The sequence below is a fragment of the Gorilla gorilla genome, chromosome 11 (assembly GCF_029281585.2).
Source record: "Gorilla gorilla gorilla isolate KB3781 chromosome 11, NHGRI_mGorGor1-v2.1_pri, whole genome shotgun sequence".
NCBI lineage: Eukaryota > Metazoa > Chordata > Mammalia > Primates > Hominidae > Gorilla > Gorilla gorilla.
The window spans coordinates 118,084,304-118,098,939 of NC_073235.2; the positions used below are offsets into that span (position 1 = coordinate 118,084,304).

The 14,636-nt window shown below is 41.8% G+C and overlaps 1 protein-coding gene across 39 annotated transcripts in view; it reads right to left on the reverse strand.

Annotated features, from left to right (window-relative positions):
* The window catches only part of FN1 (fibronectin 1), a 75,739-nt gene extending 61,964 nt beyond the window's left edge, over window positions 1–13,775 (reverse strand). For 38 of the 39 annotated variants that reach the window (XM_063695428.1, XM_063695427.1, XM_063695426.1 and 35 more), the window contains exons 1-9: window positions 13,283–13,759; window positions 12,322–12,450; window positions 10,943–11,080; window positions 9,451–9,582; window positions 8,331–8,468; window positions 5,795–5,953; window positions 2,719–2,910; window positions 1,771–1,950; window positions 976–1,152 (exon numbers count right to left, since the gene is read on the reverse strand). In XM_063695428.1, coding sequence (XP_063551498.1) covers window positions 976–1,152; window positions 1,771–1,950; window positions 2,719–2,910; window positions 5,795–5,953; window positions 8,331–8,468; window positions 9,451–9,582; window positions 10,943–11,080; window positions 12,322–12,450; window positions 13,283–13,430 — 1,393 coding nt within the window. In that variant the 5' untranslated portion in view covers window positions 13,431–13,759. Of the gene's footprint in view, window positions 1–975; window positions 1,153–1,770; window positions 1,951–2,718; window positions 2,911–5,794; window positions 5,954–8,330; window positions 8,469–9,450; window positions 9,583–10,942; window positions 11,081–12,321; window positions 12,451–13,282 lie in introns of all 39 variants that reach the window. The other variant, XM_004033171.5, reaches the window with a different exon arrangement.
* Window positions 13,776–14,636: the final 861 nt, after the last annotated feature.

The following is a 14,636-nucleotide window of genomic DNA, read 5'->3' on the forward strand; positions in this document are numbered from 1 at the left end:
TGTGTGCGTCAAAGAAATCTAAGTGCTGTCAGGTGAAGGGGTAGAATTTTTGAGCCCTGGAGGCAGAAAACGTAGTCCAAACGTGTCATAGAAAATAGTTACAGGAAGGGTTAGGGGATGTTAAACTAAGATAATACCTACACATCCACACAAAGGGTTCTTGCTGTTCTAGAAGCCTGGATTTAACTACTGCTTCATAACTTTTCCCAGTTCCAGTTTATTCTGGATCAAATAAAAACTATGTGTTTGGATATAGAATTACAAGCAAAAGTGGGTTTTTTCTTCTAAACTCAGCATCTTCTTTTGTTGAAAGAAATAAAAGTATAAGCAATTTCTTTGTCTCATAGTCACACTTGACAGTGCCTACCGCACAGGCTCTTGTTTCTACAACTGGAAAATTAAAGGGAATCTATGGGGTTCTTGAAATCTGAAAACAAGTAAAAGGTATTGGTTTCCATTTGTTCGCCATCTATACAAACTGGGGACCTTTAAAAAAAGAGTGAGATTCCCTACCTGTTAGAAAACATTGAGTTTTAGTCACTTTGGCACTTATTAATAAGTGATAGAGCTTATGCCCATCAAACCACAACTATGTGTCAATATTGTAGCTCTGTGACTAAAGCCGTCATACATATATTAAATGTTGTAAGCTACTCAGTTGTGTGCTCTTTACAAAGACAAACCTGTGCAAATTCGTATTTCCAGACTTACAAATAAGTAATTATATTTTTGACATTAAATCACGTCAATGAGGTTTAAAAATTATATAAATAATTATCTAATTATTCTTCCCAATCCTTATGTATATGATGTAACATCACACACACACACACACACACACACACTTCACATGAAGTTTTCTGTTGTCTCAAAATTGTGTTAATGAATGAAATAGGAGTAAACTGGACACTAGTCTTTAGTCTCTACTCCCTAAATAGTTGTCAAACAAGACAACCCACAAGGGCTTCATCTTACCAGCCATGGGGCAGAACCCAAACTTCTGGTCAGCATCATAGTTCTGTGTGGTCCCACACCACTTCATGTTGTCTCTTCTGCCCTCAGAAGTGCAATCAGTGTAATTGTGGTTGTTGTACAGGAAGGGGAAGTGGCACAAGGCACCATTGGAATTTCCTCCTCGAGTCTGAACCAAAACTGCCAGGAACAATACACAACAAGGAAGGAAAAGATTACCGCTGAGCTTTCCAAGGTACACAGAATTACTGGTCTGAGAGAGCCAGGTTTCTGCAGCTCATTCACAGACAGTCTATCTCAGAATAAAAAATGTCTGATAATATAGTTCTAAGCTTCTTAGCATATTTACCTTCACACCTTCAAAACAGGTTTAAATCCCACTTTCACTGTCATTTCCCCAGCACCCCCCAACAAAAGATTAAATGATAGCTTTGAATAAAACATTGTTTTAACCGGAAAATAAGCTAAGGCACTAAAACATTCATCCTTTGTATTCCTCAGCCCTGTGGGATCATCTACTGATTCCAAAATACAAGTATCTTTAATCACATCATAATCCCAATGTGTTAAATCAAATGAACTGGAAGGCTACTCCCTTGGTGTCATTTCCCAACAGTACTGGGGAAGATGGAAGAATCCTCAGCTGTTACGTGAGCGCCGCGATCTCTTGAGTCCAAACTGAACAAAAGCGATGCTTCTTGGGCGGGTTCAAAATAAATGGCTAGAATGCTGGCAAATAAAACTAGGGCATGGAAGTGAGTTTTTCTCACTTCTGTGGCTCCCCCTTGGGACACTCACCAGTGTGGTCTGTGCAGAAAGAATATTTCTGGTCCTGCTCATAATTCGAAGTTGTGCTGCACCAAAGATGTCCGTCCTGTCGCCCTTCTGTGGTGCAGGAGTAGAATGTCCTGCCATTGTAGGTGAATGGTAAGACACATGGCTCTCCGTTTGAGTTGCCACCATAAGTCTGGGTTACAGCTACAATCATAATCAAAAGAGTGTCAGTAAACAGAGATGCTTTATCTCCCACCAGCAGCTGCTTATTTATGGCTTCAATGAGATACTGAGCTTGTGCCCTCAAAGGAAGAAGCTATGAGTATAGATGATCACCTCGTTAATTTCAGTCAAAATGCATTACTCAGGAATCCACGTCTACTGTGGATAGAATGACACCTGAGTTCTTCTGCTGATGTCCTTCATGACCACTTCTGCTGCCATGCCTCAGTTTCTCTATTTGTAAAGCTATATTTATACAGGTCAATTAAGGATGCTGCTTAAGGATGTGGGGATAATATTTATGACTATATCTATGCCATAAAATTAATATATGAGACTATTCTGGGGGAGAATTGTGTAGCAATTGTTATTGCCATAGTTACTACCATGTTTGTAGTGCAGAATACATATATTAGGTTATTGGAAGATGTTTACATCACAAAGCTGCTGAAATTTGAGATTTAGAATACAAAACATTGATGATTAGTCAGAAAGTAGCTCTCTTGTAACAACACTTTAGACAAATAAATACAATAAAATTTTTACCCATGATATCCATGACCAGAAAGAAAATACATAAATTAAAAAGATTGGAAGAAACTATTTCAAATGCCAACCCTAATTGTTATCACAGGATGGTAAGATTACAGGCTTCTCGTTTGTTATATTGTTTCACATTGAAAATGTACTGTCCTTCAAAAACTAAATAATAAAGTCATCAGTCCTATTCTTCAAAAAGATAATGCATACCTGTCTCTTGGCAGCTGACTCCGTTGCCCAGGCATGTGCAAAGCATTTGCTTATTTCCCTGTGTCTTCAGCCACTGCATCCCCACAGAGTAGACCACACCACTGTCTGTGACACAGTGGCCATAGGGAGGAGGCTGGGGGTGAGGCTGCGGTTGGTAAACAGCTGCACGAACATCGGTGAAAGGGCCAGATCCTAATGGCATGAGAAGGGAATGTCACAAAACTGGTTGAGAGAAGACAATTCACTACTTTCTGCAGTCAGGATCTTCAGGATCTCACAGAGATCACTCTGAAATCCATGTCGCTACTGGCCTGGGACTGGAAAAAAATGTCCCTTATTCAGCAGTAGCTTTTGCATTTAGCCTAGGAAATAATCCACAAGTGTCTACCAAGTGGTCTCCATCCTCCAGCTCAGCTGGGGCTACTGGGATTATATTTCTTTTTGTTTGTTTTTTTGGTTTTTTGGGTTTTTTTTGAGATGGGGTCTCACTCTGTTGCCCAGGCTGGAGTGCAGTGGCATGGTCTCGGCTCACTGCAACCTCTGCCTCCTGGGTTCAAGCTATTCTCCTGCCTCAACCTCCCAAGTAGCTGCAATTACAGGCACGCACCACCATGCCCAGCTGATTTTTTTTTGTATTTTTGAGTAGAGACAGGGTTTTGCCATGTTGGCCAGGCTGTCTCAAACTCCTGACCTCAGGTGATCCACCCGCTTCGGCCTCCCAAAGTGCGGGGATTACAGGCATGAGCCACCTCGCCTGGCCGGGATTATATTTCTAAATCACAGACATCATCCTGCCACTCCATACAGCAGATACCTTCAACACATCCTCACTATTCTGTGTAACCGAGCTCATCAGAGGGTGCCTGCAGCAGCTGTCCTGGCTTTTCTGGAGGTCACCTCCACCTTCCACATTTTATTTCTCCTCTGGATTATTTGTGATTCTATTATGTTTTTTCTAAAACCAATCGATCCTCTTAAGACAGCTTTCCTTTCAGAATAACACAACAGGATGTGTTGATCTTTTCTTTTTTTTTTTTTTTTTTTTTTTTTTTTGAGACGGAGTCTCACTCTGTCGCCCAGGCTGGAATGCAGTGGCGCAATCTCGGCTCACTGCAAGCTCTGCCTCCCGGGTTCACGCCATTCTCCTGCCTCAGCCTCCCGAGTAGCTGGGACTACAGGCGCCCGCCACCACGCCCGGCTAATTTTTTGTATTTTTAGTAGAGACGGTGTTTCACCGTGTTAGCCAGGATGGTCTCGATCTCCTGACCTTGTGATCCACCCGCCTTGGCCTCCCAAAGTGCTGGGATTACAGGCGTGAGCCACCACACCCGGCCGATCTTTTCTTTCAACTTTTGGATAACTGTTCTCTTGAAGGCCAGGGCCCACCGCAGAACAGAATCAGGGCTGAGGCTAGACCAAAGGTACACTGAATTTAGTGCCTCCCTAAGTGCTGCTGAACACTAGAACGCAAAGATGTTCACAGACAAAGAATCCCAAGGTCAAACGTACTAGGGAGACATGGCGCCCATCCCCTACACTCTACCATGGAGAGTATGATGTAAAGGAACACACAGATTCTGCAGAGCAGGTTCCATTTTGTTTAACCCATTGCTTCTCAAACTTTTTTGAACAATGGAATCTTTTCAGTATTGGCAATATTCATATATAGCTAACATTTATTGAGTGTTTATCCCCATTTAATTCCCACCTACACTTTTAATCTATTTTGGTAGATTGACATTTATAATTTTTTTTATTTTTTATTTTATTTTATTTTACTTTTTTGAGATGGGGTCTCGCTCTATCGCCCAGGCTAGAGTGCAGTAGTGCGATCTCGAGTCACTGCAAACTCCACCTCCCGGGTTCACACCATTCTCCTGCCTCAGCCTCCCGAGTAGCTGGGACTACAGGCGCCCGCCACAACGCCTGGTTAATTTTTTGCATTTTTAGTAGAGACGGAGTTTCACCGTGTTAGCCAGGATGGTCTTGATCTCCTGACCTCGTGATCCACCCGCCTCGGCCTCCCAAAGTGCTGGGATTACAGGCGTGAGCCACCACGCCCGGCCGACGTTTATAATTTTTTTTTGGCCAGTAGCAATTTTATTAATGATAATAAAATAACTCAAAGATATTATCAAATCTAATCTTGTTCACCTTCATAAGTGCGCAAAGCAAGACAAAAACTCATCAAAAGAAGAAAAATTAGAACAATTAATATTTTTAATTGAAGGATGGCTGAGACACTACGTAATGATGTTGGCACATCATATAGCAAAAAGTTAATCAAAACATATTAAAAATAATAAGAGAGGAGTGCACGTCCTTGTTGGCCATATTTCTCTCTTCAGATTTTTATGAAACATTTATGATGTAAAAATCTTTTTCTCATGCCAAAAATGATTAAAACTTGTTTTTTAAAAAGAATGCTTAGATATCATGTCTTTCATGGCCATCTCTAAGTCCTCTCTGAATTTCTAAAATTTCGAATGCCAATACATGAAGAAAATAATTGTGCGTTACTTTATAGAATGTAACAAAGTTTGCCAGAGTGTAGAAACCACATATAAAGGATGGTTTCCACTACAAAAAGGGCTCAATGTCGGGACAGGGAAGTATATTTCATTCAAAAACAAACCAACAAAAAATCCAAATGCACTTTTTTTGTCCTTTCCTAGTAGAAGAACCAGGTAGTCATATAATTAATTATAACTCTCATTTCCTTTCAAATGAACTTTGGATATTCAAAATACATGTGTGTGTGTGCGTGTGTGCGTGATCTATCCATGGTAAGTTTTATGATGCTAGCATTCTTTAAAACTCAGTTTTATCTTTTGGAGATAAATCTGGCTTTTTTCCCCCTAAGGTTTATTTGTATGTCATTTTTCTTTTTTTCTGAAAAATTTAAAACTTGACATTAAGAAAAGTTTTAACAACCAATAATGTGTAAATTATCTTAGGTTATTAGCTGAAACACTGCAAATTATCCTCAAATGGCATGTCAAAGGAAAGATGGATTTGCGGAAATATTTCTTGACCTGCTTCCCCATTTCCCGCCCCTGCTCGTCCTGTGCCTCACCGCTCGATGTAGTCTGCACAGAGGTGTGCCTCTCACACTTCCACTCTCCTCGGCCGTTGCCTGTGCAGATGCACTGGAGCAGGTTTCCTCGATTATCCTTCTTGCTCCAGGTGTCTCCAATTCTATAGGATGTCCTTGTGTCCTGATCATTGCATCTATCTGTGTCACAAAGGAAGCACATACATACATCAGGTCGAGAGTCGCAAGTGGTCAATTCAAACTTAAAAAAGGAATGCTATCTATGCCTGGTAATCTATTTCTGGTAATATGTTCCTATTCAGCTCTGGTGCTGCAAGGTATTACACTTCTGAAAGATGAAATTACATTTGTTACAGTGGAAAGGGAGCTGAATGGTTTAGTCTAGTTTCATCTCTCTGTCAAATAACATTTTCATTTATCTATTTATTTATTGTTTTCACACTGTTCCTTTGACTAACTTCATTCTCTGGCATTATATTTCATCTTTTTCCTTCTCAGGCTCTTCCAGGATTTTTCTTAGTCATCACTGTTTATGGCCTGCCTTTCAATAGGGACCTAGCTTTAGAAAACTAAAAACAGGCTAAGCGCGGTGGCTCACACCTGTAATCCTAGTACTTTAGGAGGGTGGATCACCTGCAGTCAGGAGTTCAAGACCAGCCTGGGCAACATGGTGAAACCCCCGTCTCTACTAAAAATACCAAAAAAAATTAGCCGGGTGTGGTGGCGGGCGCCTGTAATCCAAGCTACTCGGGAAGCTGAGGCAGGAGAATCCCTTGAACCCGGGAGGTGGAGGTTGCAATGAGCTGAGATCACACCATTGCACTCCAGCCTGGGTGACAGGGCGAGACTGTCTCAAAAACAAAACAAAACAAAACAAAACAAAACAAAACAAGCAAACAAAAAAAGCTTATAACAATGGGGGAGGCAAGCAGGTAACAAAGGGTCTTCACCAATGGCTACAAAGAAGCTATAAAAAGGTGGTAGTATCTCTTTCTTCATTTGTTATGTAAAAAATTTAGAGGATGCACAATTTCTTTGACTAAAATATTATTTTCCCTTCCCCTATACCCAAACATCTACAGTATTTAAAAATCACTAGCAAAATAGCCCCAAATTATTCAGTGTTAGCCCTCCAGTGGAAGAGTGGGATCAACATAAAATGATAATTTGTAACTAAATGACCATTAGTCTATGTGTTCATTTATCTGGTAAATAGATTATTTAAATTATAATCCAAATTTGCTCTGTGCCACGATGTGAGTATAGAGGATCTGATGTCTTTGTGAATTGGATATTGTTGCAACTCCTGGGTTAGAGAAAAAAAATTAATAGTTGATGTAGGTTCAAACAAATACACGCCCACATCCATCTACCACAAGAACAGAAGTTTGCATGAAGGTATAATTACTGATTAGAGCTTTTTCCCAAATCCCCAGCTAAAAGTATTGTCATCCCCTGAACCTCCATAGCACTACTTTCAGTATTTCTGTTGAAATCTTTAATATTGTGTTTTGCAGATGATAAATATGTATAAGACTTTCTCATCTCCCTGACCCCCTAAGTACTCTTTGAAGGCTGGGCTAATGTTCAATTCATATCTGCACCCCTATAATACCTTGAACAAAGTAAGTCCTTATAAAATGTTCTGGAATAAATGACTTCTCTTTGAGAAACTTTTCCCAACTTGCTATTTAAAGAGTTCTAAATAACAGATAAGGTTTGAATCAGGCATCTAATTTGTCTTAAGCTAAAATATTGCCACAAAGATCCTGGAAGTCTGATGATCACAGTAACATTTTAAATGCAAAATATCTAATAAACCAGCAAGTTTCTGGGAAAGCTTTGGTCAAAATGGTTACCACTTTTCATGAGAGACCTATTTTTGTTAGCAAAGAATTTGAATTTGGATGATGGCTATGTTAAAGGTAGTTAAATGGTTTCAGCTAGATAAATAAAACAGGTTCAAATTATTTGGATTTGATTTTAAACTTATTTACAACACCAGTAGTTAATGGCTGTTTTACTTCAACAAACTCTCTAGTTGTTATTAGTTTACAATATCAAAAAAGGAGCCTTGAAACCCAAAGGCAACAATTAAGACCCCAAGTCAATCTTAGAAGGAGCAGTAAAGATGCCAGAGGCCAGCTTCTTTACAGCACTAATCAAATGCGTTAGGTCAGAGACACTATGCCTAACTCCAGAGTAGATAAATCATTTTAATTTATGGGATAAATTCTTTTTAATTTTATCAATTTAGCCTGTGAATGTGCCCTATTTAAATTTCAAACATAGAAGGAAACCTAAACCTTTTGTTCAACTTTATGTCAGTGGCAGTGAGCTGAGATTGAACCTTATCAAAGTGATATGTTTTTCTATTTATGTAGTCTTCTCTGAAGATGCAGAATAAGTTGGTTATGAAAGTTTTCTTGACATCCAGAAGTTACCAAAGCATGCTGGTATACTGGATGTGTTCTGAGTAACATAGTATTACCCTTCTCTCTAGGAATCCAGAAAACAATACCTGGCTTAATCTTTAACATAAAGATGTAAAACATACTTCTAGAGGTGCAAGTGATGCGTCCGCTGCCTTCTCCCAGGCAAGTACAATCCACCATCATCCAGCCTTGGTAGGGCTTCTCCCACGTTTCTCCGACCACATAGGAAGTCCCAGCAGCATGATCAAAACACTTCTCAGCTGTAGGGAAATTTGGAAGAAAAACAGGAAAAAAAGGTTATTTTGAATTGTGCAAGCTCCCTGTAATTTAAAGTGTAGTGTGTAAGCAAAAATTCAGCCACATTTTTTTTAAGTGGCACTCTGTTCAGAAAGAATGACACACCCAGCATCTAAGCACACAGTAAGTAGCCAAGGCAAAAGAAAGCTCAAGCTGAGTTGGCAGGCAGAAATTCCATTCTCCTAATAAGTACATGGACTACATATTTTCAGCGAGCCCCAAACTTCCCAGCAGCATTTCCAGTAGCAAGGATCTATGTATGTATCTAGTCTGTGGGAGACTACATATGCAAAATTCCAATCTTAATTATAAATGACCAATTATGAATTTTGAGTGGCCTAAATACAATGACAAAAAAAAGCTATTGTTAAATATTGGAAAGCAAAACAATACAAAACAAGACAAAAACCTCTAAATTAGAAGACAAGTAAACAGAGTAAAATTTATAGCCAGAAACTTTCAGGCTTGTACTTACAGAATTCAACTGAGGATTGAGACCCAAAGAAGCTCAACAACTTTTAATTTGAAAAGAAATGAGCAGAGTGTGACAAGCACACACTATTTCATGTTTTGGTCCAGGACATTCCACATAGAAATGTGTCCAAAGTGTCATTTTTTTTTTCTTTTAAGTAAATTACATCTTGACCAAGGAGGAATCTGAGATCAGCTATTAGGTAAAAGAAATGACTCCATTCTAAATCTTTCAATTCTACCTTATGCTTTTGAAGCAAAGTTAAGACTTCTATGTGTAGTCAGTACTTTTTGATCTGATTCCTGTAAGAAGACTATGGATTATATAATAATTCATTATTTCAAATAAAATTCCCATTTCTTTATTGGTTTTCACTGGAATTCAGGTCTATGACCTATGTAGATGTGATTCTGGTCCAACCCCACATTAGAACTAAGCATCCCAGCTCTTGCTCAGCCCTAAGACTCACACACCTATGGGCTTGCAGGTCCATTCTCCTTTTCCATTACCAAGACACACACACTCTAACATGTAACCACCAGTCTCATGTGGTCTCCTCCAGGTGTCACCAATCTTGTAGGACTGACCCCCTTCATGGCAGCGGTCTGTTGAAGATACAACGAAAATGTTAGGAGAGGGCAGAACAGATTTTTTTTTTTTGGTCTCATATTCCACCCATGGTAGGTACTTAGGTTGGCTAAAGTAGAGACACAGACAACAGCTTTCCCATCAGAGACAGGGGAAACATTAACAGGTCTGGTCACTTGGAGTCAATTCAATTAAGTGTCTTGCTTAGAACACAATGGAAAACCACAGAGAAATCTGGATGGCAAGGAAGAGGTCATGAATCCTGCTTTCCCAGAGAGATCACAGGAAATTGGGTCCTAAGCAGAAAAGAAAGGCTGGGAGGCTTGGTCTTCACTCATACACAGCAGGCTAAGACTGAGACTAATTCAGTGAAAAGGCCACATCAGGCACAGCACTCCAGCTTTTGGGAGCATGGAGAGCCTGTATTTTACCCTAGGATAGAAATGTCATTTTGGTGGAAAGCAAACAGACATATGCATATAAAGTGTGGAAATCCTGGTAGTTTTCTAAGTTGTTAAGCCCAATGGCACATTCAAATGCTGAACTAGATTGTAAACACTATGGACCCTTGCCTCTTGCGATTTGCCTGTGAACTTGGATAAACCCTAACATGAAGTATGGGGAAAGTTGATTGGGCCTATTCACACGGGACTTGTTCTTTTGAATAGAAGTCTTTAAGACGACTTATATTTAAAGAATGGATTAAAAAACTTAAATACTATGTTAATAGAATCTATTGGTAACCCAGTGAATCATACTGGAAAGAGTGCCCTAGCTAAACTAGAGTTGAGAATCAGCCCGGTTCCCAAAGTTCCTTAGCAAACCCTACTGGGTTAATAATTTTGTATTATCCCTAGGAATAGTGACATCTGCTTCCTGGGTATAACCTACTGGTCACCAAGAAACCAGACGGTTTCTGTGAGGTGCAAGAGGTCTCTGCATTGCAAACATGAAGACCAGACAACACATGGCTGGTTCACTCTTCATGAACACCTTCCCAGTCACTGCAGAAAAGTCTCATGATTTGTCTAGCTTGAAGATATCCAGGTAATTTAAAATGGGCAACTCCCCTAAGCATGTCTTACTGAAATGGAACCCAAGAGGTCTCTTGGTTCTACTATGTACACAAACACACACACTCATAAATGCACACACACTCATAAATGCACACACATCAAACACTGATTCCATCTGTGCTCATACCCGTCTTTAAGAAACACAGGAACCAGTTGGGTGACCACTTAAGAGTACCTGGTCACCAGGGGCAAACCTCAAAGTTAGGAATATCCAGTCATGGATAACAGAAAATGACAGTGATGGTAACAGAGAAATTCATATTTGATATTTTGGCGTCATTTTACACAATCTCTTCCTTACTTGCGATGGTACAGCTTATTCTCCCTCGCCCAGCCCCGATGCAGGTACAGTCCCAGATCATGGAGTCTTTAGGACGCTCGTAAGTGTCACCCACTCGGTAAGTGTTCCCAGTGTACTTGTCAAAGCAAGTCTCTTCAGCTGAGGGGAAAAGGAAAGTCCATGTGAGCCTCACTTAGGTACAAGCTTTTCTAGTTCACTAATCCCCTCTAAAGGAAAACCCACTTCTCTATTCCACAAGTAACATGGTACACCTCAAAGAATAAAATGAAGTGAGAGATACAGATTTTTATCCTAAGCTCTAATAAGGCCATGGTTTTTGACCCTGACATATTGTCAAATTTTCTGTAAATTATTCATATTGTAGAAAAATCTCAGGCTCTTAGGAAAAGGCCATATAAAGTACTAATTTATGACAGAGCTAGATTTGTGAAGGGTTTCACATTCCAATCTCTGACTCAGAAAGTCAAAGCAAGGTTCACATAAAAAGCAAACGATTGGCCGGGCACAGTGGCTCACGCCTGTAATCCCAGCACTTTGGGAGGCTGAGGCGGGTGGATCACCTGAGGTCAGGAATTCGAGACCACCCTGACCAATACGGTGAAACCCCGTCTCTACTAAAAATATGAAAATTAGCTGGGTGTGGTGGCATGTGCCTGTAGTCCCAGCTAGTCAGGAGGCTGAGGCAGGAGAATTGCTTGAACCCAGGAGGCAGAGGTTGCAGTGAGCTGAGATAGCGCTACTGCACTCCAGCCTGGTGACAGAGCAAGACTCTGTCTCAAAAACAAAACAAAACAAAAACAAACAAACAATTCGAAGATCCCCACCTCCCACAAGGCCTTGACAGTTGTTAATCCTACGATTTCCATTTTCCCCTCATCAGTGCTTCTCTGACGGAGTTGCTATAATTTATGAGAAAAATATCATTGGTCCTGAAGGAATGAGAACTTTGAAGTGGCTAATAGTTTTGTGTTAACTGCCGCTGACAAATCATTTTACGATGTGAGTCCCCAAAGTGTTTTCTGGCTCATAAACTAACAGTTTGAGATTTGAGACTGCTTTCTAATAAATTAAAATTTTATAAGCAATTTTTTTTTGTCGGAGGACACACAAAATCTTTCATTTTTTCTCCTCAAAAACTTTGGGAGAGTAAAGCAAAAAGAAGACTCTAGGAACTAATTTGGGAAAGATTCGTTTCTTTGTTTTAAAGGTAAAAGCATGTGAAAAGCAAACATAAGCAGTTTTTAAACGTTTATTAAGAGGAAATGACAGGTAATTCTATTAGAAAAATGGTGTATGTATTTTTTCTTACTAATGCAAAGTTTAACAATTACCACTTCATGTATTAAAAGATACTCACTATGGGGCTTGTTGTCACTTACCTTCAGGTTTACTCTCGCAGTTAAAACCTCGGCTTCCTCCATAACAAGTACAAACCAACGCATTGCCTAGGTAGGTCCGCTCCCACTGTTGATTTATCTGATAGTGTTTTCCATTGTCATAACAACCGGCTGCAAATAATTGAAGGAAAACGTTACTACATTTGCATTTCTCCTTTTCCCAAAATTACGGAATTTTCTTCATGTGAATATTGAGGTACATTTTTTTTCCTTTTAACTTTGCTAAAAGTTATGTACAATGATGTCATTTCCATCTGGCCAGGGGTCTACATAAAAAAGTTGGAAACATTTTGGAAGGCAGACAATTGAAATCACATTTTAAAACATGCAAGGAACTTAAATATTCTTTTGGAGTGATAGTCAAAAAGGACAACTTTAAGCAGCTTTCTCAAAGCAAAAGGAGGGTGTGTCTTTGAAAAACGGAAAGAATTCCAACCTTTGTTCTTGGTGAAGTATCCTGAGCAGCCCTAAAGAGGTCGGAACCAATTACATCTCTTCCAAGTTAGTTAGAAACAAGACAGCTATTTCAATACCCCCTTTCCACCCCCATGTTGAAAATATTTGACCAATTATTTAACAGAAGGAAATAAGTAGCAGTTAAGGACCACACTAATCCCAGACGGAAAATTTATAGACATGCATCATTTTTCTCTTTAAAGGCAAGTTTTGGTTAATTCCTAGAAGGACAATCTGAACGTGCAGAATTTATCAGAACACGGGAAAGTCGCAGAGTCCTCGTCCTCCAATGCATGGTCTTATCATCCCAGGCCCTCAGAACCAGCCTGCTCAAAACTCGATCCTTTTGTGTGCACAGCTGGTTTCTCTCAGTAAAGCGCGCACACACTCGCACACACGCGCGCGCACAAAACTTCAGCCCCAACTTCGGTCGGCTTTAGGGTCCCATCCCTGAGGCAGCCTGTTTCAGCCCGCGGTCAGTACTCACGCTTGCTTTGACTGACAGCCACCGGGGACTGGGGCTGAACCATTTGCTGAGCCTGCCTCTTGCTCTTCGAGGCTCCCGTGGAGGGCACCGCTGTCCCCAGGCACAGGACGGCCAGCAGCAGCAGCCCGGGCCCCGGACCCCTGAGCATGTTGAGACGGTGGGGGAGAGACGCCCGCACCGGGAGGCAAGTTGCCACCAAGTTTGCTTCCCTTCGCAACCTGCGGGAAAAATCCCTTCTAATGCCTCCCGGGGGTTGTCGCCTCCAAGAAAGTGGGGGCCAGAGGGTGGGGAAGGGGACGGGTGGAGGGACAGAAGGGATGCAGAGGACCAGAGAAGTTGTGGCTGCAGGTCCCCTCTTCCCGCTCGCGCCTGGGGTTCCCTGTCCTCCCCCTGTGCAGCACAGCCGGCGCGGGCGTCCGAGCGCCGGGAGCCGGGGCTTATATGGGACGGTCCCCTCCCGCCCCTCTGGAGGCCCGGGGCGCGGGGGAGGAGAGACCCGCCGGGCTGTCCCCGCCCCGCCCGCCGCCGCAGCCGACCGCGCGCCGATTGGCCCGGGCTCCGGGTGACGTCACGGGGGACTGTGGGTTCGCAGCGAACAAAAGAGATGCTGATGGCCCGCCAGGACTGGGGCAAGACAACTTTTTTTCGGTTTCCTTTGCGGTCATCAAACTTTTTAGGGGATGGGGGAAGGGATGGGAAGCGGCTGGGAGGAAAGGGAGTGGCTGGACTTGTGTGAAGCGAAGGGGTTGCAAGACGCTCCCCCTTCCCTTTTCTTTTTTATTGGGGGTGGTGGTAGTGTTTGAGGACATTGCGTCACCTCTCGTCGGGGTGGAGTGGGGGGGGAATCTCTGCTTATAGGAGTGTATTTTGTGAGGAAGAAAACCCATAAAATATCCACCACCTTGCAGCTGTTAAGAATCCAGACTTTTCAGTCCCAGGGCGGGGCTGCCTTTCCCCCCATCCCGCTCCCTTTCTTTGGACTAAAGGGTACTGACTCGGGACTCCCTTATTTTGTCTTCACAGCTCCCTGTTCGGACTTCTTCCCTTCTCAGCGCTGTGCCTGTCTGGCTCTGAGAAAGGGCCAGCGGGCGAACGGGGAGCAAAGGGGGACAGAGACCTTTAATGAGCTTCTACTAAGTACCGGGAGTTCCGCGGGGCGCTTTGCAGATCCCGGGGAAGTTCAGAGAATGAAGTTTTCTTTTGCAAGGACAAAGTAACAGTTTACTTTTTTAGATATGCAGGAAAGCCTTCCTTTCCTGGGGATGGGACGCCCGTTTCCACTGAAAGTGAAATCACTGTGAACAACCTGAAAATTGGAAAGTTGGACCAGCTGTGGGGAGAGAAAGGTCTTCGT